The sequence below is a fragment of the Mercurialis annua genome, linkage group LG6, assembly GCF_937616625.2.
Source record: "Mercurialis annua linkage group LG6, ddMerAnnu1.2, whole genome shotgun sequence".
Lineage (NCBI taxonomy): Eukaryota > Viridiplantae > Streptophyta > Magnoliopsida > Malpighiales > Euphorbiaceae > Mercurialis > Mercurialis annua.
In genome coordinates, this window is record NC_065575.1 from 2,882,642 (window position 1) to 2,910,372 (window position 27,731).

Here is a 27,731-nt window from a genome sequence, read left to right on the forward strand (position 1 = left end):
TTAATAATTAAAATTTTTTGAAAAATTGATCATTAAATGGAAAAAAAAAGCTATTTACCTCCAAAATGAGTTTCACTGATAGTTAAAGGTAGGGGGATGAAAAAAATAAAACCGGACCGAGTTTCCAAACCAAGCAAAAATAATAGATTCATTTTAGTTTCTATTTATAATTTGCTATATATAATAAAAAAATACATACCATTAAATTCTAAAGTGTCTTCGCTTGTTATTAGTATTTCATTTTCCTGGATTTGAACTTGGTTCAAGCAAATTTGTATTTTTCCTTAAAGAGATAGAAAACAATTAAGTAACAAGAATTTGAATTAGAAAACAATTAGATATCAATTCTTATGCTTTCACATTTCATTTCTATTTTAAGACTATAATCTAGTATAAACTATTCTTGTAAAATTATAATTTAATGTTTTCCTTTCATGTGCTCATATAGTACTACACTGTCAAATTCCTATAGTGAGAAAACAACTAGTATTTATTACAAGTTTTCAATGACGTCGATGCATTTTCTCAGATTTATCTTTGCTTCTTGATTTTTTTCCACTTCACATTGATGAAGAAGCTCTCCTTTAAGCCCTACTACGTCTTCCCAGTTCACCGATGTAAGCTGTTTGCACAGTTTGACGATCTCCAAAAGGCACTCTGAAGCATTGATGTGAACCTAAATTCGAAAGGAAAGAAAATGGGAATCACCACCCATAAAGAGAATTAAGTGCACACGAATGAACTATACAGCATTATATAAAGGATCTTGCATGAACTTTAAAGGGTTCTATAGCATGAGAAATCATCATGCCTTCCAACATTTAAGACGAGCTCAGCATGGCTAGGGATGTGCAAAATCGAAGTAAGCTGAAATAATTGACCTAAGTCAAAAAAACTGAACTGAACCGACAAATTTGATTCGATTAAGTTTAATATTATAATTTGAAGATTTTTCAGTTTGGTTTGGTTTGAAAAGTAAAAAAATGCCATTTGGTTTTTTATTCAACCAGATTTTTCTTTCTAAAAAATGACACGGTTCAAACCGAATGCACAGCCAGAGTTGATTAAAAAAGGCAAAAAGAACAGAAGCACACTAGCACATATTGTTTGACTCAGCAAATGTAAATTATCCATCATCCCCTTAATAGTGCCAATAATTAACTCCAACAAACGAATATAAGGGAAAAATGTTGAGAAAAAGTGTAAAGGTATCCCAGCTTTACCGTCAGCAAGAGCAAGCAAAATAAAATTGGTAAGTAAATTAGTTAAGGGCAATTCAATAAATAGTTTCATGATTTTTTAATTCTAGATTTACATTATATAAATTAATTGAACTGGTATTTTTAAGTGATTAAACTAAACTAAATTAAGAAAACAGGTTAAGTTCAATTGTTTAAAATTAATTTTCATATAATTGTTTTCTATACAAAACTCTATTTGTTTTTTAAGTTTAAAAACAGATTCTTTTAAGTGCTTTAGCCAAAACGATTTCAACATATAGAATAAATTTTTGGCTAAACCCATCCTAGAGTGTACTATTAACTTTTATTTCACTTGGTCCTTAACAAATATGATATATTTAAGCTGTCCCTTAACTATTTATTTTGCACACATGTGTTTTTAGGCATAAAACATCAGAACGACAGCGTTTTTGTAATTTTGTCCACAAAAAGACCATAAGTGAACAAAATAAATAGATAAGGACAACTTAAATGCAAAATATTTGTAAAGGACCAAGTGAAATAAAAGCTAATAATATAGGGATTTTATGATGGGTTTAGCCATTTTTTTTCTTTTGAATACATAATAAGTTAGATGAACAGAAATTGGTAAAAAAAAAAAACAAATTTTGACATAGTAAAAACTAGAAAACCAATGTCTCTCCACATATATATGATTCATTTAAAAGCCATGCACATGATTGTGCGAGGAAAAAACAAGAGCATAAAGAACATGATTTCCAGAATGACATGTCAGAAATGAATAACTAATGGCGACTAACAAAACAAGAAATAACATGACATACCTGGGCTATCTTTACTGTACTTAAACATTCAACTATTTTAGGCAATACGGCCTGAAACAACTGTAGGCCAAAAAAAAAAAATCAGAAGTCTAAAGATGCATGACAACTATGATGAATTGGCAAAATCAAATTGTATTACCTCCTGAATTAAAAAAATTACACTTGCTTGTAGAGACATTCCTTCAGTGTCAACAGTGTTGCTGAACCTTGAGCAAAGTTCTTTTATTAATGAGAACGCCGATATTTTCACTGGCCAAAACAATTAAATAGTTTGTCAGAAAAGTTTTACAGCATACCCAGCACAACTCCACTAAGCCTTAATCATGATACTAGTGACGGTCGGCTATATGAATTCTTATCCTTTATTCTGAGTGAATTTGGGCTGATTATCAGAAACATAAAAATGTCAACAATTGCAAACAATTGAGTCTGCAAAGGCATTTTTACCTGTCCACTGAAACACAGGTGAGAGAGAAATTGCTATGATATCCATCAAGTTCTTTTTATGCTCAATAATATCATTTACGCGTGCCACATGGATGCAAGAAATCAAACAGGCCAGAATCTTCTCTAGTGGGATAGAAGAGGCTTCAGCATCATCTGATCCTGCATTTGAGAGAATTAAATGCTCAGAGTAGCACATGCCTTGAGTAGCAGACAGGAGGATTAAAAAATCCTCACGTAAACGACAAGCAGAAAAGTAACGTGCTCCAACAAAAGTGGATAACAATCAGAATTGGCTCTTAAGAGGTTAAGAGGTCCAATATCATCAGGCATTGTAGCATGGCCACAAATAAAACCCATTAAGAGGCACGCATTTTACTCCATTCAAAGACTCCACAACATGGCAAAGCCACCAAAACCAATTCTCAACCCTAAAAGGTGTCCAGAAATTCTGGCAGAGACCATTAATAACCCTGAAATATCTTACTTAAAATGAAAATTACCTATAGTATTAGCATCTCTTGAACTGAAGCTGACGACAGGAAATACATGCAAATAGTACAAAACATCTAAAAAAATATTGGACTGCAGATTGATAAGATGTTAAATTAATTGCACCATGAAATTTGTGAGACTTCACCCAGCTACAGGTTTCACCACCCAGACAATCGGAGACAAAACTATGTACTTAGAACGAATAAGAAGAGTTAAACAAGAACCTGATATACCAGCATCATTTGCAACAAGTGTTCTGGAAGATTTTGTGCCAACAGCTGAGTTGCACATCTCAAATAATTGTGGGAAAATGGCATTAAAAAAATCTGGATCACCAAATGCTTTTAAAACCTGTGATAAAGAAACGTGAGCTTCTTTTCAGCTAGAGCAAAAAGCAGGAATGGATTGTAACTTGCAACTCAAACAATAATGGCAGCTAAGTGTAGTAAAAGTTCAGTTAACAATATTAAGCTCATTCAACAAGTTTAAATAGATGTATGATTTCATTAAACTTATCTTACACCGCAATAAATTCAGAAAGAAAGTTAACTGCTACTGCTTATACTCTATGTTGCATTCCAGTATATAATGTCCCACTAACTCATTTCATCTCACCTGTTTTTACATAGCTAATTTTGGTTCTCTTTTTCAAATAAGTCTTTGATATTTGGTTTGAGCCACTCTCGTGCAAGTTATGGCACTACTTGGATAAGAATCCATTTAACATGTGCAAAAGTTCAAAAAGAATGTTCCATGAGAAATAATGTAAACATTTGGATAAAAGCTTTGTAGATTCATCATGACATGGCTACCTGATCAAGAGAAGAGAAACCTGCTTCACGGTATTTCTTCACCTTTTTTGTGCATGCTGAAAATACCAAATCCAAAATTGCCCTGGGGGTAGAAGGATTTTCAGATGCAATAGTTTTATGGCAAGATGTAGAAAGTGAACCTATTGCATCTAAAAGAGCATCCTTTCCCTGTCATAGTAATATTAATTAGCAGACAGAAGGACACACATATTAGTATCAAATCAGTACACATTTACAGAATGAGAAGCACACTTAATCGAATGACTATCATAACCAATTAATTCACAAGGTGACTATAAACATTTTATATACTCCGGCGCAAATTCAAGAGTATTTTCCTGAAGCTGGAAAAATCCTCAAATGTAGCCAGGTTTTTGGAGATTAAGGGTTTGAGCCAAACTTTAGTTATTGGTACAATCATGGCCCGTCATGGAAACCAATTAAATAATTTGAAAAAATTGATTTGAAAAAGAAAAACTGAGTGCACATACTAAATATTTTTAATGTGCTAATATCCATAGATTCACCTTTGTGTTGATACTAAAAGTAAAAGGTGAAGTCCATTTATCATTTTGTGTTTTGAACATTTCAATTTTGGATATTTTTGTTTGTCAAACTGGAAAAATATGGATGAATTCTCCTACCTCCCAAAATCGACCAGGAATCTCCTTCATAAGAGCTTCAAGCAGAGGATGGTGATGAGAAGACAACGATTCACCTAAAATTTCACTAAGCTTGGAGATTGCCTGGGCTGACTGCATGTGCAACCCATCAACAAATATACAAACGTGAGCAACACAACATAAAACAGAAGAACAGAAAACAAGTATGAGCAGCATTTACCTTTCTTTTTCTTGCCCAAGATGATGATGAAAGACCCTCACAAATGAGAGAAACGATTTCTCCTATGTACAACTGAACTGTGACCCTTTCACCACTTGTATTGTCTTCCCATAACTCCTCAAACAGTCCAGCAACATTCTTATCATCATCAAATCTGCAAAAGAGTTAAATGCTTAGTCCCGAAAAAAAATACTGATGCCATATTCATAGAAGTGACAGGAAACTCGAGAAAAACAAGTTTACACGAGAAAAACTTAGAATTGTGGTTGAATGCCTTGTGGGAGTGTTGATATTTAAATTTCAGGGGCAGTTCTCTGAATTTCAGATTTAGTTGGAACAAGTCACTGGAATAATTTTGGAAGTTTGTTTTATGTTTAAATTTACTAAATCCTTGGTGGTTTTCGATAGAAGAAGGAAACCTTTAGGATTAGTTTGTGGTTTTATTTTTCATTTGTCAGGCAGGAATAGAATTCATGCGATGCTACTCATTCAGGTTGTGTCATGCAATTCAACTTCAGGTGGCGATGCCCATACAGAACCTTGGGTGTGATGCCCAAGGACTTCTACAAATCTTTAATGCTTCTCAAAGGTTCATAGCAGGTAAACAACAGCAAATGTAGGTATCAGAATAAGAACGAGAAAAAGCAGGAAGAAGTCCTCAAGAAATATAAATATAACAGTCAGGCCAACTATCCATTAGTCAACCTATTTGACCAGATCATCGATTAATCATTATTATTCCCTCCGCCCCATAAAGATAAGCAAAGTGTGTTTTGTACAAGACGTAAGAAATAGTGGTTAAATTGGTTATTTTTATATCCTCAATTAATTATATATTCTCAACGTCATCAATTGTAAATTTTCAGAACACCAATTATTTATTAGGATTAAAAATAAATTTCAAAAAACTAAATTTAGTATTAATTTTTTATTGGATAAAGTAATTATTAGTGATGATAAGAAAATACAATAAAAATAATTGAAATTGATGAAGGATAAAATTGATTTTAATTTAATTATTCAAACTGATATATCAAGTTTGCCTATATTTTGGGACGTTCAGAATATCAAGTTTGCCTATATTTTATAGATGAAGATAGTACTATACAACACCAAAATGATAATCAATTTCAAGTCATTTAAGAGACAAATTTATATGGGGCTTCTATGGAACAAAGAACTTCATAATACTTCTCTAATAGTGTTCATTAAGACAGAATTTTACATAATTGAAGAGAGTTTGGTTTAAGTTGAAGGGAAAAGTGTGAATAAAATGAGCAAAAAGATAAGTGAAAAGCAAATTAAACTTTCACCAAATACAATATAACTTTATTTTTTTTAAAATAAGATTTAATAAATCATGTCAAACAGCATCTAGCAAACACGCTTTGAGGAAAATCAAAATATTTGAAAACGATAAGCATGCATTAATTTTAATTAGCCTAAAATGGTATCTGATGCAAACCTTGAGATGAAGATAACTGGTAAAGTTTCCGCATGATATCCGCTTACAACATCAGACGCCACCGATGAATAACTTTTCAAAAGAAGTCCGCACGAAATTTGTGCATTCCCTTCCCCACTATGCAAAGCTATAGTGTCTTCAATCAACTTCTGAGCCTGAGAAGGACCTGCATGCTTCAAAACCATGGCACAAGCACCTGCAAAGGTACGTCTTGCAACAGCACTTTTCTCCTCCTTGACAGCTGGAAACAACAGCCTCAATAGTGTGCTTGCAAATGGTTTTATATCTGTACCAACTTTCTGAGTCAATAAGCTAATAAAGCTGGCAACACCAACCCTGCAACAGAAGAAATGTCAAGGTTGAGAATTGCATCATGGACCATTGGCTTCATTAGCTATCTCTAGATAAGAAGGAGCTACAATTATCTTAAAGTTACAAATAACATCCTCAAGGCCATAACCATGACAATTCCCAAGTATAAAATAGAGCGATAGAGGATTGATTCAGCCTTATTAACAACTTGGAAGTTTGAGCCTACAATGTTATTATGTAGGTGCTAAAACTCATTTATCCTAAGTCGGCCATTGCAGTATCAGCACAAGTTACATAACTGATTAGAACTATACTTGATTTAAATATTAGTACTCAAACCTAACCATGTAGTTGAACCAAACACATAGATCTCTAAAATCTAAAACAAATTTCTGTGAAAAAAATGACCAAAAATGATTATTGTAACTTTCTCAATTCTGATGCATCAGGAAAATTCGGGCTCAGGTCCCAAGGTGCATCCCCGTGCTAATTCTAGTTTGAGTTTTTTTAAATAAACTTGATTGACTCTATAGCTTATGTAGCTCATGATTATGACAATGATAAAACATGATTCCTACAAAAAAAAAAAAAACTTGTGAGAGCAGTTAAATCCGAAGGATATAATGTAAGGCTCAGCATTCACATTAGCTGAACTTCAAAAATGGGAAGTCATTTTTCTTTTCTTTTGAGAGGAATGACAATGTCAACTGGCCAACATTTAGTATTTATCTTGGAATTGTCCATAAATATTCTTAGATAATAAATTTGTAACAACTACCCATTTTCCCATCAACATGTTTAAGTTAAAGTCAATATATAAGCTTGAAATAGCGACTTTTTACAAAATTGTGAGCTGGTTATACTTTCTTAATTTTTACATTATCTGAAAAATCTAATGAATCAAAAAGCTGTTAATATTTTATTAGTCAAATAAGAAATTCAAGTTGCTCAATCTAAAAGACTAACAACTTAATTTACATTTTCTCTACAACAACTGAACTAAGAAATAAATAAATGAAATCTATTATTGAGAAAGAGTCTAAATCAGCACCTTAAAATTATAAGTAGTGACCTACCTATAGATTTGATATATTTACTCACCTAGTATTAAGACCAACCCCCGAGCGAACCAAATGAGCCAGCCTGGGAACCAGGAGATTTAATGATTCAGTGTTCACAACATTTATGCATAGGTCAAGAGTTTCCCACATTGGAGAGCCTTTTGCAATTGAAATTCGTAAATTCTCAAGCTTCTCTGTCTGTATCCCGACATTTGCTGCATGCAACTAGCAGGGGCAAGGAAGACTAAATAATTGAATAAACAGTGGAATCGCAAGAGTATCAAAAAGTGCTTTGTTAGCGCAAACCTCAACATAATTAAGCCCTTGGTCTTCAAGACTTGATAAACTTTCAAGCATACAACACACTAAATCTGACAAGTGTGGACGAAGTGCAATCCCTGCACCCTGTAAAGTCAATAATATCTGTGAGTACACTAATAGAACACATCAAAGTAACATGGTGAATCCTAGAACGAGTAACTAAGTGAAAAATCGGTTTACTTTGTTAACCTGGTGGCACATGCCAGATGTCTATTCTTAATTTTGTTCCACCTAATATAATAAGTCTGAGCATAGTTTTCTTTGAAAATCAGAAGTTTATAGCAGAATATTTGCAATTAAATAACTTGGTATCTCAAACCGTGTTGATCTGTATAATTCGGTGTTTGAAGTTATTATGGTGTATTAATTAAGGTGATTCAGAGTTAAAACAAAGGTTTGAATGTAATATAAAGACAAGTGGACCTCGATTCGTTTCTACATATTATACATGACATTTCACATCCTTAAGCAAAATACAAACAAGTCCTTCCATCAGAAACTAATTTAGCTACTGTTTCAACTGCAAACACCACAAATTTATGGGACTCAACTAAAAGGAAGATACCCCACTAAGACTCATCCAACACTTGTGTAGTGATAGTGAACGATCCCCTCTTAACATCAGAAAAAGGATGAACTGTTTTAGTCAATATACTGTTAGATAATGAGTGATTTCAACTCTCACCCCCGTTGAGTTTTTTTAGGTTCAGATAGTGAAAGGATTAAAGAATTTTCATGTAGTTGTTCGTGTGTAGTTTGTTCCTGAAGTATTAGCACACACAAAATTACATGACCAATTACGAATTGAACATGTAAATACATAAACTTTATGTTAGAAAATTCCATTAAACATATCATGTATTAAAGTTAATTGTTTAAAATTTAGCCTCAAAAGTGGCGTCAGGATGTATCATGGAGCAAATAGAGGTAGGCACTGTAAACAGAAAATGAAAACTCCTTTCTACTCCCAGCATAATAAGAATGGAAACAGCAAACCTTTGCTAGCTTCATAACAACTCCAATTGAAGCCTTCCGAATACTGTCAACTTTACTTAATATTCCCTCTGCAAGTAGAAAAGGCAGTGCAATCTCCATTGCTTTCCTGGCATCTGATATTTCAGTAAGCGAGACATCACATAATCTTATAGTCAATGAGGATACAGCACGGCATAATCTGTCACCAGCATTTCGAACAGTTTCTTTTATGTCATCCATGGCACGGAATGCTGCCGTCCACAATTTCTTCAGATGCTTCCCAACCTAAGAAATAATAATAAAATGGTGAAAACAACAGACTTATGCCAATTTCGAGTACTATAATATGGAAGTCTGACTAAACTAACAATGCATGCAAGAAAATTTCACCAAAGTTCAAAATGAAGAAATCCAGTAGATGAGGTTTGCATAGCCAAACAAATAGGTAATATAAGTGAGAAATTTCTTAAACTCAATTGCAGTGACTACTGAGGAAGACCTATTAGTCGGTGCATTTTAGAAAAATATAAAAACTCATCTAACCAGAAAAAAGGTGCATGAATAGAACATTACTAGGACTGAAAGCAGGTCAACAGACATAAAAGTGGTAAATCAACAAGGCTTAAATAGGATAACGATTGTCTTGGTAGATAACAAGTGTAATATGTTTAACATTTAAACCAAATCATTGTTAAATTTAATTAGTTTTTTTCCTTAAAACTAGAAGTATAAAATCTGAAGGTAATTCACATTTATCATTAACTACCTAGGCATTCACATCGTGCATAGGTGATAGGACTCTAGGATATAATTTGAATATCTACATGATAAATATTAATCCAAATTCAGATCGCAAGGCATTGACACATTGACAGCAGAGCAAAACAATTGACAGATACTTCCATGATATTTAATCTCCAGTCCACCACCAAACAGTTGTAATAAACATGTCAGTGGAAGACAGTTTTATTTTCTCATACATGTTCTATTGGCAGAGGCATGGTCCACAACAATACTAAAACTAATTGAGACATGACTGGCTTTTTCTTAAAACAGTTTATGAGAAGCTCTGGAGAGCATGAAAGCGTATCAAAGTCCTTTTTGAAAATCAGAACAGAGAGAAAACATTTTAGTTGAAAAAATATTAACAGCAGGAGGTTAAAGATTTCGCAAATATTTCTTCCAAGATCTAGCAGTTAGAGCCTCATTAAATGAAAGATAGGTAAAAGCCAGCCAATACAAGCCCAAAACAAGCTCATCACCTGTTCAAATTTGCGTCCCTGGATAACATCTGAAAGTGCAAGACAGGAAGCTTCACGTGATCGCCAAAGCCTAGATCCACATTGCATAGCTAAATCATCAATAATGAGGTCCAAATGCTGATCAATAGTTTTGCTAGGCTCTGCGACTAGCGACTTCCATATGTGTCCCATTGCATCCTGAAAACATTGAACAAACAAAGAGCAAAAAGGAGCATCACAAATAAAATCTGCTGAAAATGTGTTAAATACTGCAGTCTCAGATTTTCTAGTAGCTTTTCAAAATAATATTTTGTCGTTAATTGCGACGCATGACTAGAGAAAATTGAAAACATTAGCATTGATTTCATTGATTTATGCAACTTTTTCTAGATATATAACTGACGGACATATGCTTACCTGAACATTTTTATCAGGATCATACTGGTACCTAACTAGCCGAGGAATCAATAATCGCAAGTGAGGTTGGAGGGCATCCCCAGCTTGCTTAGCTATCTTTGAAAACCCAAAAGCAGCACCTCTCTTGGAATTCAGAGAAGCTTGATGGTTAGCCAGATCCATAAACTTGTAAATTAAGTCCGGTTGACCCATCTCATTAGCTAGACTGCAAAGCTCTTTATAAGTGCTAAGTTTTCCTCCACTGAGACTTTCACCAATAGCTCCCTCTTGAAACACTTCAGAGTCTTCAACCAGCTATAAGTTATGAGCTCCAAAATTTGAGACTCAAGTCTTCCACAATTACATAATATTGCTCCAAGAGGAGACCTAAAGACAGATGTGTTTACCTTGATAGCTCTTTTCCTTTTCCCCGAACCAGTCAAAGTGGTTACAAGTGCATCTACCAAGTTATTCTTCATTGATGCATCACCAAGTTCGTAAACAATACTCATGCCTTGGGATGCCAGCTCTTGTGTAAGTTCATTCTGTTCACCTAATAGGTGAGAAAATGCCTCCTGCATTCATGTGAAATTTTTCTAGTATAATACCATGGACACATAGCAGCAAAATGAATAGGATTAATATAAACTTATAGTTGTAGTTGTGCAAAATTCAAATATCTGCAGGAAAGACATTTGAGCATCCTTAACATGTCTAGATAAAAATTTCTATTGGAAATCTTGCCAAAGGTCACACCAAAAAAATTGTGAGAAGCTATTAGAAACAAGTTACTTGTGAATGAAGTACTGTGACTGCAGTATCCTTAACTCTTATGATAGGGAAAGAAGATTCACGAAATCGATTCAAAAAAGTTTTAGAAACTAATGAAGTTAAGCAAAATTTATTAGGTAAAATACTGGATTAACTCTGCCTTAAATCAAGATAATAGGGATGAACTGTATGGACATCTTCATAACAAATTTAAACACCGCAAATTTAACAGTTTGATTTGAAGAATTACTCCCTCCGGTCCATAATATATGTCGCATTTGGCTTTGACACAAGAACTAAGAAAACAATTAATATGCCTTAACTTAGTAAAATTTCAAGGGTTAATTCCTAAAAAAATCACGAACTTTACACGAAGTTTCATTTTAATCATGAACTTTAAAAGTTGTCTTTTAAAGGCACGAACTTTCATTTTGTTTCAAATCTATCGCCAAAGTAAAATCCGATGTATTTTATCGAACCAAAAATTCCTAATCCTATATACTCTAACTAAAAGATAATAAGATTTAATGTCGATTTATAATTTGGGTCTTTCATTAATGGTTTATTGAAGAATTTAGTCAACAAAAATACATTGAAATGATAGATTTGAAACAAAATGAAAGTTCGTGCTTTTAAATGGCAACTTTCACAGGTCATGATTAAAATGAAACTTCGTGTAAAGTTCGTGATTTTTTTAGGAATTAACCCAAATTTCAATGTAGGTGAAGAATAAAATTATCTCTAACAACGCTTAAATGACAAAGTCCATGAACAAAGTTTTTGGCAAGCCTCAACGTTGCTGTTTCAAGACAGTGTAGCATACCAATTTAAGAATCTATTCCAACTAATATGGTGGCGGCAAGGCAATTTGCGACAACTATAGAAGAAAATATGTCAAACACTTTGCAGCCAGCACAAACGACAAACCTGAATTTCAGGAAGCATTTGTTGGATGGTTGGATGATGCCCAGAGTACATGATCAGTGATAATAACCAAACAGTTCCAGCACAGCGCTCTTCTTTTCTGCTACTGTATAAAAGAGTGTCAAAAAGTTTTTTTGTAATTGCATCTCTAACTGAGCCATGGAAGTCTTCATTAGCTTCAGTTTTTCCATTAAATCTATACTTTGACAAAGACAGGTTCACATCTCCCATGAGAAAGTTTGATATCATGGAAAGTGAAGAATAGTTAGTTTTGAGAATCAAATCAGCTGTTACAGGAACACTGCCCCACAAAAATGAAAGAGCCTCCCCAGCAGCGAAAAGGATATCCTCAACCTGTACAGCACAAAAACACAAAGATTACACATGTTTACAGATATACGCACTAAATCAAATGAAGAACACAAAATGCAGTCTGGAGAGTTAGAAGCAGTCTGATAAGCAAAAACAAGTAGAACTAGCTAATAATCAACAAAATTAATTTTGCACACCTTTGACCGGCAAAGACTAAATATCAAATCAAGAGCAATGTCCAGTTGTGAAGGAGATGTTTCCTTTACGCATATATGTCCCAGGGAAATAACAATCTTTTGAGTTGCTTTATTATCATCTCCTGATACTAGTTTGCTTAACTTTTCACGTAAGAGCGACAAAATCTCAACTGCAGTTTATAATTCAAATAATATTACTGATTAAGAATTATTAAGCATGCTTTTAATAAGTACAATTAGATTCTACAATATTCACCTGAACCAGAACTATCAGCAAGTGGAGGTAATGGTGCCCGTAGCCCAATATGACCTAAAGCTTCCATTGCAACAGAGGCCAAGATTGCAGTCTCAGAGTTAACAACATCAGTCAAGCCTTTCAGTACATTCTGAATCAATGTCTCTTGAATCTGTAATCGACAAATACAAACACAGTTGAATAAAAATAGCATGCTATTGGAGAGAAATATAGCAAGTAAATGCTTAGCAGATAGCACGAAGGACTTAGCGCCACAATATCATTGTAAGAGAGAGAGAGAGAGGTCAAAAAACAGCACATCACATATACATGGGAGAAATCCAAGAAGGCACATAATATTCTAAATGGGGGAGAAAAGGATATGGATCTGGACACTATCCTATACTGGCTTGGTTTTAATAAATCAACAAGATTTAAAAAAAAAAGGAAAAGAAAATCCATATCTAGTAGCACCAAGTTATTCATAAATCCTTAAATTCCATTCTTCTCACTCCACCCAAAATAAAACAAGGTGAATACTCTTCATATACCATCTTATTTCATTTTAGCTAATACTGAACCCCTTCCAACAGCTCACCTTTATAATAAGTGCTCTTGACATTAGCAATGTCATGTTTTAAGTGACAAAAAAATCACCAAACATCTCTGACATCAGAATATAGCAACAGAATGGGGCTGTAGTTCCTTTAATGTTTTAAGGACAGTAAAAACAAAATTTCTGTCCTCTACCAAACACCCACAAAATAAATAGCAGTTGCTTAACTCTTACAATGGAATTGAATGAGAACCATTCTAATTGTAGAAAGAACATCATCATATTATGGATCATAAGCCCATTGTTTCCATTACCGTCATTATCTGAAAGATTTTATGTGAGCAATAGGTAATGGCTTTTACCAGGCTGAGGCAGTTGTTGTTGTCTAAAGGTCCAAATATAAAAAAACAAATTGCAGTTGTTTTCGAAAAATATCCAGCAGATGTAAATATAAAAATTAAACTTACAGCAGACATTCTAGATACACAATCTGCAGTAATGTATCCAACAGCACATAACGATCCATGAAATGCCTCAAACCTGAAACAAAATTCATTCACCTCAACACTCAGAAGTTGTACGATTATTGCCATATAGGTCATACTAGATTACAAAAATAAATATATTATGATAAACTACAAACCTCAACTTGTTGGTTCCGCTAATTGAGGAAAGCAGTTCACGTATAAGATTGGATGATGCAGGACCTGGAAGGGCAGAGCAAGCAATGCCAAGTAGCCGTGCTGAAGATTCACGAGTATCTAAGTCTACATGGTTCAATAATTGCTTAAGCCATGAAATTCTAGTTACGTAGTGTGATGCTGTCATCTATAAAGAAGCAAGAGAGAGAGAATATTAAACAAATATAGAGTCAAAAACTACTAGAAAAACACTCAATAGCATGATAAACTGTGAAAACCAACCTCTGGAAGATAAGATGCAATGGTAATTAATGTCTTGGAAGCAGTGGAGTGCAACTCCACTGAGCCTTCATATGCCATAGCATGTTCCAGAAGCAAAAATATTGTGGCAACTGAAGACAGAAATTCAGGAGATCTCTCTAGAGAGTTATTTTGCTCTATTTCTGACTCCAAGCACTTCAGCAAAAACTTAATCATAACCACATACACCTTTGATGAAAAAATAAGCTTTTGTTCCCTTAAGTCACCCGAATCTAATAGCTTTGGTTGCTGTTTAAGAATAAAATCCATCATGTCCTTAAGTTTTGGATATGTAAGATCTAGATTTTGACTGGCACTCCGGCCTTCCTCTTTGACAGGAAACAAGCCTTCAAACGCCATTTCCCTTCAGAAAGTGAGGGGAAGAAGAAAGAAGCAAAGCAAATAGATAAGATGACAACTAAATGAGAACATTATGGTGGAAATGCTGTGCAACATTTTAAAAGAATAACATATTAAAAACATTTTTACAGCAGCAAGATAAACAACACTACTAACTCTAAGAAACCCCCTTCATTGGAACTCCCTTTCCCCCCTTTTTATCTATCCTCATAACTTTAACAATTCAAGGTTCCTACGTCTTACTAAATAAATGTAAACAATTTAAAATGGCATAAAATACTAAAAGAAAACATCCTCTGCAGACTCCTTTCCATCAAAAAAAGACTGGAACTAGAGTCAATAATGATGATAATGGAGTCTGGGTACCTTGATATTGTGGACACATTAAAAAGTTTACTCAACCCGTATAGTTTGGATAAGCAGGCTGTCTACAGACTAATAGTTCAAAAAAAAATTGAAGCTCGGGTTTCATGTTAGATTGACAGCAATATTAGAAAAGTGAAGATTTAATGGCAAAATCATATGCCCGATTTAGCGGTTAATTACAAAGCAAATTAAATATTTTGGACAGAGAAACTTTAATCAAACTTTTAAAAGTAAAGGACTGCAATCAATGTTGTCAAACTCGCTTTTTCAAACTAGAATCGGAATGAGTATTATAAACTCGTAACGTAAAATCGAATCGTAAAATCGTAAGATTTTACGGATGGTATAAACTATGATATTACAAACATAAAGGTGCAAGTATTAAAGAATATAAATAAATTTTTATTTAGTTTTATTAAATTATATATCATTTTTATATCTTTTTTTATTTACAATTTGATTCAACAGTTTTTTTTATATAGTAAAAAAAGTCATATAAAGAATAAAAATACTTATGAAAAATAAAATTTAATATTAAATTGTACTAAAAATAACAAATCAATATTAATGCCAATAATTAAATATAAAATATATGTGTGTTTTATAATTTTAAAAAACCAATAATGTATAATTTTAAAAAATCAACAATGACTAAATTTAAAATTATAAGAAAGGGGTAAACATAGATGATATATTTTCATATAAAGAATAAAAGTATTTATAGATAAATTAAAATTAAAATTTAATATTTAATTAGGCTAAAAATAATTAATATCAATGTCAAAAGATAAATGTAAATTATATGCATTTGTTGTAATTAAAAAAAAATCAATAAAGACTAGAAAAATTAAGACTATAAGAAAATTATAAACATAGATGACACCATTTATGGTTAAAAAATAGAAGTAAAAAAATTAATTTAAAGAATAAAAGAAAAGGAAAAAGACAAAGTTAACGAAAAAAGAAATTACATTATGCGTTTTTATGATTTTGTCTATATTTTAGTGTTTACTTTATAAGCACATATGCCCATGTTTAATTGCACAAGGTGGGCTTTATTTTTGTTTAATTTAAAAGTGGGCTTTTCTTTAGCCATGACTCTTACTTTGATTATATAACACTGAGAATTGAAATCGTTAAAATAGGTGCTAAAATCGCTTTTCTACCGATTTTACCGATTTAACTCACGATTTTACAACGATTTTATTGAAACACGATTTTTTAAACGTGTTGAATCGTTTGAAAGGTTTTAACTCGTAAAATCGTACGAGTTAAAACGCGATTTTGACAACATTGACTGCAATGGTGCACCAAGCAAGTTAAGGCCGTACTATAATCTATTCAGATATAAACCACTTTACAGAAAAGCAAAATGGATCGTTGATGAACAACTACTTACAGTCTGCAGTCCTCATCCATCCAGTTGGTCAGGCACATAGCTACAGACTGGAATGCCAGCCATATGAGCAATCAGAAAGGACTGCAACTGAGCTAAAGGAGGCTATTTTTTAATTTATGGTTAACCAACTAATCTAAAAGATATTATGTCATCTAAGATTCTCAATTTCAAGGTAGCTTTGGGCCAATTAACACCTGAGTGTTTGATGCTTTCCACCAATTTAAAACAGCAAGGTTTAGAATCTTTTCTGAATACCAACATCAGTGAGTCACTGAAAAATTTCTTTGAAACTTTGAAATAATTTTAATACCGAAGAGGAATTGTTGTAAAGAAGTTTGTCTGATACGAAGCTAGTTCTCAATGGGCTGAAGGCAAAGATGAGGTGTATAATAACTAATGATAGATAAGATAGAAAACTGATTATCTGATATTCAAACAACATTTAGATACTATATTCCTTTTAACATACTAATTGTGTGAATAAATAATTGCCAAAAACAATTTGTGAAATAAAATCCCAGTTCATAGAAGATTTGCATGCATTTCATAAAACTGCATGGAAAAATTCTGCAAGTCAAATACATTTGACACTGCTAAATCTGATGTGAGTTAGTACATGTATCGGCAACAAGATGAAGAGCGTAAAAGATTCTGAAAAGAAAAGTTTATAGGGTTTATACTGAAAGAAAAACCCAACTACCTTATATCCAACCTAGAATCACCCACTGCAAGCATGCAAATAAAGCGACTGGGACAATGTTGCAAGTCAAATAGAGATGTTGCCCATCTCACAGCACAGAAACGTACTTCATTTTGTTCCTGAGTGGCACTAAAAAAATTTAAGTTTTAACCATAAAGCAGTGAACTATAGATCAAATTGAGATAAGTATATGAACAGAATTCAGCATCATACACAAGAAGCTTTCACAAATTATTTCATACCACTTGAGAATTATTCAACAAAAGTGTCTCCAAATCCACCAGTACAGCAGCTGGGGCACCCTGATGGTCGAATTGAAAAAAAAAATCATTAGAAATGTAAAATTAACTGGCAGTGAGACCAAATGTCTATATAAACTAGTTATATTATAAGTCATAATTATAAACACAAAGAAACGCAAACAACTCCAGAAGAATGACAAGGCAAAAGCATGACTGAATCAAATCACAGATACAGCAAGTAGGTGAAAAATGTCAATTATTCAAGGCAATACAAAATAGCACTTCTCAGATTGATTCATACTCCCATACGAGCAACAAGAAGCCGTAAGGAGTACAAGAAGCAGTAAATTCACTGTGTTTAAAATGTATGCTCGTGTCTAATTCTACTGGAGCCTTCATTAGAACATGATAGCCATGTAAGGTTTCAACATAATCACCACAGCACACTTATTTAAATAATAAGAACTAGAGGCTTATACACCCTGACGTCTATAACTACCCCATAGTTACTGAACCGCGAAGGTTATATGCTTGATTCACAAGGAAATAAATACCAGTTCCGCTTTACTGATATCAATGCTTTAATAGCCTATACAACCCAAAAACCATTGTTTTTTCCCACTTCTGCTCTAGAATATTGTTTTATCTCTAGGGAAGAAATTCATAACTCATGAGAAAGTATTTCATATTTGTTTGTGTGATTGCATAACTTGGGTCCCAATTCTAAAATATCCTTGCAAATACAATGGATATACATTAAGAGCATCTCTAAGACCAATTCTAAAAAATCCTTGCTCCAATGAAAGACATGTCAGCTCTACAATCTCCCCAAAATTCTCCTCTTTTATTCCAAATCATTCACTTCCTATCTAATATAATAAATTTGATTGTAGTACCTCAGCAATTTCCTTTCCTTTCACAATGGCAGAGTTGATACTTAGATACTTATTAGACAGTTTTCTCAAGCTTGAAGTCAATCGGTAAACCCCAAACATATCTATGTCTTTGTGGAAATAAAACCCAGCTCTGACTAAGCGTGAGAGCCTATCAATATCACTGAATGGCATAAATTTAAATTAGTAGAGATTGCATGTGAAGTTATGGTTTGGCCCCTTTCACTGAAGAGTAGGTTTTTCTTATTGCTCTAGTACTCCTAACAATTTTCTCCAACATCATTTGTCCTAATAGCATTATCGTTTTTTCAATTGCTGTAGTATGCTACTAGCAAAGAGGTGCAAATGACATGACTCATAGATAGAACGATGAAATATCAGTTAAACAAACATTCACAAGAAAAGAAATGTCATGGAAGAAGAAAAAGAAACATTAGCAAAATGTTTCTTCAAATTCATAAGGATATGCCTTATCTTTCAATCTCCTTTTTGTGATGTCCCGATCAGGGAAATTCTATTGCTTATTTTGCAACATTGCATCCTCCAATTTGTATTTTCTATAATCTCAACTCAAACTAACCTTTTATCTCAAGCTAGTTGAGGTCGACTCTATGGATCTGTTTCCCCATTTCATTCTATTTTCGGCTAAACCTTCGGGAATATTTAGAACCACTCAGCTCTTATTCATTTCTTCCTCAATTACACCTTAGTTCTGCCCCTCCCTTTCTTATGTCCAATAACCTTAAAAGATTCAGTTTTTCATATCAGACTATATTGTTTATGATGCTCATGCACAAACCATATCAATCTCCTTTCTCTCAATGTTTCTTTATTAGATTTCACTTTCACCTTTTACTGAACGCAGATATATTAAAATAATACCCAAAGTTAAACGTAGTGCCAATAGTAGCAGCAGCAATAATGGCTTATGACAAGATTTTGGAAATTCATTACCAGATAAAAAAAAGTGGGAATCATTAAAACAAGCACACAACACCAGTAAACAAGTAAGTACTCAACTTATTTTCAGAAATTATTATAAAAGAATCACTTGATCACCGATTAAAAGTATTTTTTGGGCAGCATGCTGCATGCCAAGAGAGCAAGTTAAGTAATCAACTCAGAGCCATTTGGCTCTGTATCACTTAAAACAGGTTTGTAGTTTTTCCGACTTGCAAAAGGGAATGTTTGCAAAGTACCTGAATTCACATTCCCTTACAAATCTCAAAAACCCATATCTAATATGACAAAGCCAGGTGGTTTTACCCCTAATTCACACTGATTTACATACTACACAGACACGGTATTCCTATTGACCATACACTTCTAAAGTATCAGTTTCCCAAGTAACAATTGCAATAATAGTAATAGTAGAAGCAGAAAAAGTGAAATACCAATAGTGTTATTCAATTCTGGCCATAGATATTGCATATACTATAGCTAAGATTAGTGTAATAGGAAATACATTCGCTCAAAACATAGAAGGGATACACCTATATCAATAATCAAGAGGATGTCTCTTTTCTTTTCACAAACAAGAGTGTAGTAAGGAAATAAACCCATGTGCAGCAAACAGGAAGAAATAATGCACAACTTGCATGATCTGGCAACGCCACTTGACAGCAAGAAAATTTTATGCAAGTTTTGATCAAGTTATGTATGGACCTTGTAAGCGGAAGCAAGAGAACTGGTTGCTTCCTGAATTGCAAAACGAAGGGACTGAGCCTCAAATTTTAATGCGTCAAAAAGCCGAACAGCCATGTCAATCTTGTCTCTGGAATAAAGACACGAAAAGCTATTGATGATTATCACATAAATAACCTAAGACGCAACCATAAGGATGAGAATGCACGGGTATTCACCTAAAGAGATGAGGCAACCGCTGTGACAGCAAACCAATTGCTTGAAAAGAAAAGGTTTTAATTTCCCTAGCGATAATATCTGAAAGTAAAATAAATAAATTGCAATGAATGCTGATGTCTAATCAAACAATAAATAACAATGAAATTATACATATCTTATTATCAAGTGGGTAGCCGGGTACGCAGCAGACATTAAAAGGGAATGTTTGCAAAGTACCTGAATCTGAATTTGAGTAACTATCAAGTAACTTCAGGATCCCATTAAGTATAACTGGGCCCATAACCTTTAGCTGATCCATTAAAGCCTACACAGAAGGAATGAAAAAACATCAAAAAATAAAATTGAGAATTTCAAGACATTGCTGGTCTTTCTTTCCCAGGATGCATCAACAAAATGAAGAAATAACTTCTACACACAATTGCAAGCAAATTAACCAATATAGCAGTCAATGCCATCATAAGCTACATCAAAGATCTTTCAAAGTAGAAAATTGTTAGTATAAAGTTTGGAAGATCCCGATACAGCATGGTTAAGAAACTTTGTCTTTCATTAGGTGAATCAGACTATGAAATTGTTTACATGGTCTGTTGTTAATTATAAGGAAGCCTCTGACAGACTTAACATGCTCGATTTCAAGCTACTTGTTAATAGTCATCAAGATAAGAAGAGTAATTGTTTGTTGGACATTTCAAGACACAAACGATCTTTTTTGTCCCACCTAGGAAAATAACAAGACAAGTGATAAGAAATATCAAAATTATGTTCATAAAAGTTATTCTTTGACATAAAAAAATCTGGGAGGATATAAACAAAATATTCAAAAAAACTTGGCACATGTCTCAAGATTTCTCCTTGGCCAAAGAATCTTCCGCTGCAACAAACATACTAGAAAGATCTTAAAAAACTTTTGTTGCAATGAACACACTAGTAAGATCTTGAAAAGATAAAGATAAAGAATTTCAGTGCAACAAATCAAACAAGTTAGCATTTATGTGAATTTCATTCTATGATTATTCATCTTTCATTCTACTTCTGAGATTCCCTTCAGTTATGGAGACAGAGAATGGACTGAATTGCTATCTCAATGATGGATCCACCCAGCTTTTTTAAAAGATTTTTAATCAAGGACCACTGCATTTTAGATTTTTAAAGAATGAATACAACTCAAAGATATGGGGTCCTTACATGTTTAAACACCCAAACAGTGAATTCCATTCCCAGTTGTCTCAACCTTGAAGTGGTGCCACTTCCTAGAGCAATTCAAAAATTAAAATACAAATTAGAAATCAGCAGCTGATATGATTATCATAGGACTAGATATCAAATCACAAAAATGAATAGGCTAAAAAAATCTTATATAATGAACAATTCATCAGGGGCTTTCTAATGGACCTTTTTAGCTGACAAATAACATGTATGCAACCATTAATTCATTATTTCTTTTATTTTCCCATGTATGACACAAATGATTCACATGTTAATGCTTCTATTTCATCTGGCTAATTAATCATCTTGCATTAGAAGTATTAACATGTAAATAGTATAATTATATCCAAAGAGTTTGGCTGCCCATAGTAAGTATAACATCAGAATGACAATGCTGTTTATGAAAATCAAAATAATTTATACCATATATGCAGCCAAAAATACACTGCAGAGTTGCGGGGAAACTGTTTGCTGCTCTAATAGACCGACAAAAGATAGACATCAACTTTACTTTCAAAGCAACACTCCCTGGAGAAACTCTAGATTCTGCAGCAACATTTTCAGATCCAGCAGTACCTGCATGAAGCATACATATCAGTCAGTCATGAGATTCACCATAATAGAAGTATGTTGCAACGCACAATGCTTTTCAATATCTGCAGGCTGTAAAAGCAACCAGACTTAGCCTTCCTCAGGCTAACTAGGTGAGCCTAAAATACTCTAGCTAGAATGGAGAGCCCCAGTTCATAAACCTTACTATTGCATCAAGGTTTAAGATTCGCCATAAAAGATGAATAAAATCCGAGTTAAGCTAAATTGTAAATTAAATCTGACTTCTCTCAAGTTTTATATTTTCCACTCAGGATAAGAAATCTGAGACAAATGGATGCACATATTTAGGTGTGCAGAATGTAGAACTTCTAGGGATCCTGAATGTTGGGCCAAAATAATATTTCCGGCCATATGAGCAGGATTGGAATCAAATTGCATAAAACCAATAAAATTGTAACTAAGGTCAACTTCATATTCAGTCCTCAAACAAATTCAACAGCTGGACGAATTCAATTAGATGAATCTATGGTGCCTACCATTGAACAATAAAAACAACTTGTTCATCAACTTTGGATCATCTAAATTAGCAGTAGATGCCTTCTTCTTCAAAAGCTCCTCCCCCCTCTTAATGACAGGCTCTTGGCTTGAAAAGAAAACCATCAAATAAGAAAGAACATTAGATATCTCGAATTGTGTTATCATTATAAGGTATGCGACCAAAAAGTACTTTTTTAGGCTATAAGTTAAAAACAGAATATACCAATCTGCACTAGCAGCCAGATATAAAGGATAAACAAATTCCGATTCCAACTCCATAGCTTCAATGACATTCAAAATTCCCAACTGTTCATAAAAGTCAGCATGAGAAAGCACAACTGTGCGGAATGTGAATACACATGTAGAGAAAGGCAGAAAAGCATAAAACAAGATAACAATCTAAATATCCAGACAAAAGACTCTTCAGATTTACTGTCACCTTTCTCATCAAAAGCACATCGTTTTTCAAAGAAAGCTTTCCAGTAATACGATTGCTTTGAGCAATTGAAAGTCCAGCTGGACATCCTCCACTGCAAGAAAAACAATGAGCTCCAAAGAGATCTTTGAGAACCATCAAAGAGTAACGCTACTTTTTAAAATAAATTAAAATGCTAACCTTTGAGATGGCTGCTGATACAGCATCAAATGAAGGCAGAAATCGATAAATAATTCTCTATCTTCGGAACCTTTTATTGACCTATATTTCAGAGCAACCTCATCACTGATCTGACCAGCATGACACTCACCAATCACCTAAAACCAAGTAAAATCAATATGCAGATATTTGTTTAAAAGGACCTTGAATATTAAGTAAGTTGCAAGCAAATTCTCATTTTAAAAAGAACAGAATCGATAGAATTTTTATGACAACAATGGCATAAATTTAATAGGACAAAAGAAGTTAAGAATAAGGAAAATGATAATATATCCCCTATCTAAAACAAATATCACAAGAGAATATAAGTTTGTAATCATAAAGCATCAGTTCTGTTGAATGTGATTGTACACTAAAGAACCAAAAAAGGAAAGCCAGTCGATTTAGTCTCAGAGTAGCTGAGTAAGAAAATGAACAAGAAAAAAATTATTTAAAAACTTGTCAAAAATTATACAACCAGTAGATCAAGCTAAAACATACATACCGCAATAGCAACTCTCAGGATAATTTCTTGGTGTTGATGAGGAAGTTTAGAAATATTAGCTACAAGCAGAGGAGCCATATTTTCCTTTTCCTATAACATAGTCGAGGATTAATATTAATGTTTAGCTAGGTAAAATATTCCCAATCAACAAAAGAATAAATCATACTCCCTCCGTCCCGTAAAGATAGAAAAAGTGACCACTTTTTTTGTCCCATAAAAATAGAAAAAGTAGTCATATTTATTGTTAATTTACAATAAAATTATCAAACTACCCTCATAATTTAATTATATGAGCATTTAATGTAATGGCTTTATAATGATTCACTCTTAAATTTGTTAAAGGAGATTGTAGGAATATCTTAAATAAAATAAGCATAATTAATGAGTTTCTTAATTCTTGTGAAAACACTACTTTTTCTATCTTTACGGGACGGAGGGAGTATAAGAAATTTTTTGAGACCTGTGACAGATGCACATACATTTACGTGTATTCGTCCAAATGCCATCTCAATGTACACAATGCAGAAGTTCTTGACCATTGAAGTAGCATTAGAGTCTGTATACAATTTCCACAACTCCTCTAATGGCAAGCCAATCTCAGAATGGTGTTTTACTCTCTTGTTCACATGGCTCAGAATTTCAATTACCTGCTGATAAAGCCAAAAATTAGCAAAATGGGAATCCAACTGCCTGGCTCACCATTTATTCCAGGCATTAACAAATTTAGATGTAAAATAGACACCGCAAACATCAAACATATGAAATATGCCCCACACTAGAAATAACATATATAACTGGAAGTAACACTGAGAAGTATCTGAAAAGCAATAGTTTATCATATTCAGTGAGAACAAATTTAGCATCATTTCTTTGCATCTAATACATAAATTTGAAAGAACCTGATGAACTGAGCCTGTCAGCCTATGAAGCACCGACAATTCCCGGAGAAGTCGTAAACACTTCAGAGATACATGATATGACGGAGACACACATGGAACATGGAAAAATCAGTATCCCAGCAACTATTACTATTGAAAGGAGGACGAGACGCCAGGGGACATGGAAACAAAAACAGTTATGGGTCTTTTTCTAAATAAAAACACAACTCACTCTTCTAATTTTTCTTTAAAATATCAACACAGCCCCCTCTTTTTTAAAACAAAATGCAACCATCTCTTCAATCATCTTCTAACCTTTTATTCTACTTTCTTCAATATAAACACACACAAAATATACCCACTTATTAATTTCTCTTTGATTTCATTGATTCCTCTTCTTCTAATTTGTACTTCTTCTTTCTTATTTCTTCAATTTCATTGATTCCTCTTCTTCTAATTTACACTTCTTCTTTCTTATTTCTTTAATTTTAAATACAAAAAACATCTCCACTTGATAATTTCTCTTTCAATATATATGACTAAGTTATCGCATCCCCACCATATCCAAGTCTCATATTCTCAGAAAATGACGTCTGTCGTGTGGGTACCCAAACCCATACCCATACCTACACCTGTTCCCGTGTCAGTGCTTCATAGACTACAACATGATGCAAGTCATTCATATCAAAGGAAAACAGTTCCAGACCTGGCTCGAGTCTTAATTGTCTACAGTACATTTTAACTAACATCATATACATTTTACTGACCACAAAACATTAAAAAGATGCAGCTAATGTAAGTACACGAGCACTGCTGGATTAATAATAAAACAAAATCAAAGATATTAAACATATATAAGATTGCCATTCCAGCAGTGTGTCTAACTTAAGTCATCTTGATCAATAAACCCTAAAATACAGGTAATATTTCTAAGTTCTTAATTCCAAGGACAACATAGCAAGCAATTAAACTAAGAATAGCAAAATTAACCTAGCAACTTTACTAAACTAAAAAAAATCTAACAAATAATCAAATTAGTAATAAAAAAAATTAAAGTAAAGAGAGAAAGGTGTAGATTGCCTTGTTGCGAACAGGAGTTGACTGAGATGAGAGTGAGGAGATAGTGAGAGGGAGAAGCTTAGACAGTAAAGCTTCGAGTTTAGAATCGTCGCATAATGCTAGCCGAGTGAGCATTCGATCGAGTAATTCTTCTGTCTCCTCGTCGGATTTCGCCGCTGATGCCGGCGACGGCGACGGCGACGATGAGTGTGCCATTTGGTTTTGAAGTTTCTTTGAGGAGAAGGCAGAAAAAAGAAGTTCTATGGCGATAGAGCAGAGGGAGTCAGGGATATTAAATGAAAAACAAAATTACTCCAATTTAAACAAATGAGTCAATTGAAATTAAAAAAATAAAAAATAAGTTAAAATTAATGATTTTAAAAATTTGTATCATAAATATAAAAATAAACAAACTTTTTTAATGATTATTTTTTTTCAAATATATTAAAACGTCTTGTAACAAAATAAATATCTTAATAAAATATTATAAAATTACAAGATATTTTATATATTTTAGTATTTATTATTCATTTCGTTTTAAAAATGTTATCTCATACAACCGTTTTGCCAAGTTAGGTTAATGATAACCCGATGAATTTTTGTGGTAGAAATATTCCACATGGCTAATCTATTATTAGTTTATTGGACAAATGACATGACGCGACAGTTGTGCTGTATAACTTGTCTAATTTTAATTGATGTTTAATAATTTGCATACGTGATAAAATACACAATTAATAGATGTTTAAAATATTATATTGTCTTTATAATAACTCCCTCAGTTGTCAAATTATTTTAATATACTTCTACTCCAATCTAAATAAGTAAATACAATTAATATTGAAAATTGAAAAATAAATTAAAATCGACGATTTAAAAAGTTTGTACAATAAACTTAAAAAGTCAAAAAGATGGGGTATCTTTCAAATAACTAGTTTCGCATTACGTGCTATGCACGTGGCTCGTAACGTAACTCGTCAATGAACATTAGTAAATTTATTATAATTATATCAATTTTTTATTTATAATTAATATTAAATTAGTTAAGAATTTTTGTAAAAGTAAATATAATATATTCGGTTACTAAATTTCTTTCCATACTGAATTTATTCTTCTTTTGGTTTTATAATAATCATAATTAAATAATTAACTTAATTTTATTAATAATATCATTAAAAATAATAAGATAGAAATTTAAATAATATTATATTAACAATATTTTAATTTTGTAGTTCAATCAAATAAAAAGATAGGTATTCCTACTAATTTGGAGATAATTTAGTTATTTTTTACATACTAAAAAATAAATTGGAGATAATTTAGCTACATATTCTAATTAGGACTTTAATTACAATAGTGATTAATTAAATAACTAATTAGTTAATGACTATAAATTTTTTCGTTATTTTTTACATACTAAAAATTAAATTTGAAATACCCCAAAATATTTTAAGATAATTACGTCGTGCCACGTGTCAAGATTTCCGATAAATTAAATTAAGGAGAATTTAATTTAATTATATCGGGAATTTAGAATAAATTTTAATAAGTTAGTTAGCGGGATTTGAGGATTTAACTTCAGAAATTAATATAAAATAAAATATAAATCCCGTGACGGAAATTATTTCGCCAAAGTCCGCGAAATAATTTATAGTATTAGTGGTAAAAGTTTCGAGTCAATCGGAGGCCGTTTAAATTTTGGACGCGGATAAGTTTTGGGCTAAATTGCAACATTTGAAAAGTTTCAAAGACCAAGTTGCAAATTGATCATTATATATAAGTTTCCTTCAGATGAAGGAATGATACAGAACCTTCATCAGATACATTTCATTTCTTTCGTTCGTTCTCACCGTTTCTCTCGTACAATCTCCGTTTCTCGTCCGTTTTCGACGTTTAATAACTCGAATCGATCGTATTTCGAAGGACAATCACGGTAAGCAAGTCGTTTCTCCATTTATTTGAGTATATTTGATGAAAAAACGATTTGAAACGATAGGTTACGGTGAAACCGTATCGCGATTACGTATTCGATTCGTTTTACACGTTTTTATTGTGTTTTTGGGTAGATTAGGATGCTATATGGATGTTAGATGAGCTCGGGATCGATTTAGCACGTCGATAGGGCCGTTTTCAGCGGTCGGGGTCGTGCCCACGAAGGTGCACGACGTGCACAACATCAGTGCACGTCGTGCAGGGGCACGACGTGCACC

General features: G+C 33.0%; 1 protein-coding gene across 3 annotated transcripts; it reads right to left on the minus strand.

Annotated features, from left to right (window-relative positions):
- Positions 1-303: 303 nt before the first annotated feature.
- Positions 304-25,819, minus strand: LOC126688135 (uncharacterized). 3 transcript variants are annotated; one of them, XM_050382732.2, is made up of 35 exons: positions 25,543-25,819; positions 24,064-24,231; positions 23,585-23,674; positions 23,062-23,198; positions 22,885-22,975; positions 22,669-22,751; positions 22,445-22,551; positions 21,780-21,932; positions 21,336-21,400; positions 20,367-20,454; positions 20,150-20,228; positions 19,953-20,061; positions 17,395-17,454; positions 17,153-17,271; positions 14,310-14,691; positions 14,030-14,214; positions 13,854-13,926; positions 12,852-13,002; positions 12,596-12,765; positions 12,090-12,440; positions 10,799-10,966; positions 10,413-10,706; positions 10,017-10,193; positions 8,776-9,039; positions 7,765-7,863; positions 7,499-7,683; positions 6,086-6,421; positions 4,621-4,774; positions 4,422-4,532; positions 3,778-3,945; positions 3,199-3,316; positions 2,474-2,632; positions 2,166-2,275; positions 2,027-2,086; positions 304-676 (listed from the first exon to the last, which is right to left on the minus strand). In XM_050382732.2, exons 1-35 carry the CDS (start codon positions 25,735-25,737, stop codon positions 494-496), a joined length of 5,442 nt encoding a protein of 1,813 aa, XP_050238689.1. In that variant the 5' UTR covers positions 25,738-25,819; the 3' UTR covers positions 304-493. The 3 variants fall into 3 exon arrangements, with proteins under 3 accessions (XP_050238689.1, XP_050238688.1, XP_050238690.1); XM_050382731.2 differs by having other exon boundaries at positions 3,190-3,316; XM_050382733.2 differs by lacking the exons at positions 24,064-24,231; positions 25,543-25,819 and having other exon boundaries at positions 3,190-3,316; positions 23,062-23,142; positions 23,585-23,662.
- Positions 25,820-27,731: the final 1,912 nt, after the last annotated feature.

Excerpts from the sequence above, each read along its gene's own strand:
- LOC126688135 (XM_050382731.2), bottom strand. The coding sequence starts at position 25,737 with ATGGCACACTCATCGTCGCCGTCGCCGTCGCCGGCATCAGCGGCGAAA. Across the intron at positions 20,229-20,366 it reads TTACTCAAATTCAGATTCAG|ATATTATCGCTAGGGAAATT; the intron begins GTACTTTGCAAA and ends TTTTACTTTCAG. Across the intron at positions 677-2,026 it reads GTACAGTAAAGATAGCCCAG|GTTCACATCAATGCTTCAGA; the intron begins GTATGTCATGTT and ends TTTCGAATTTAG.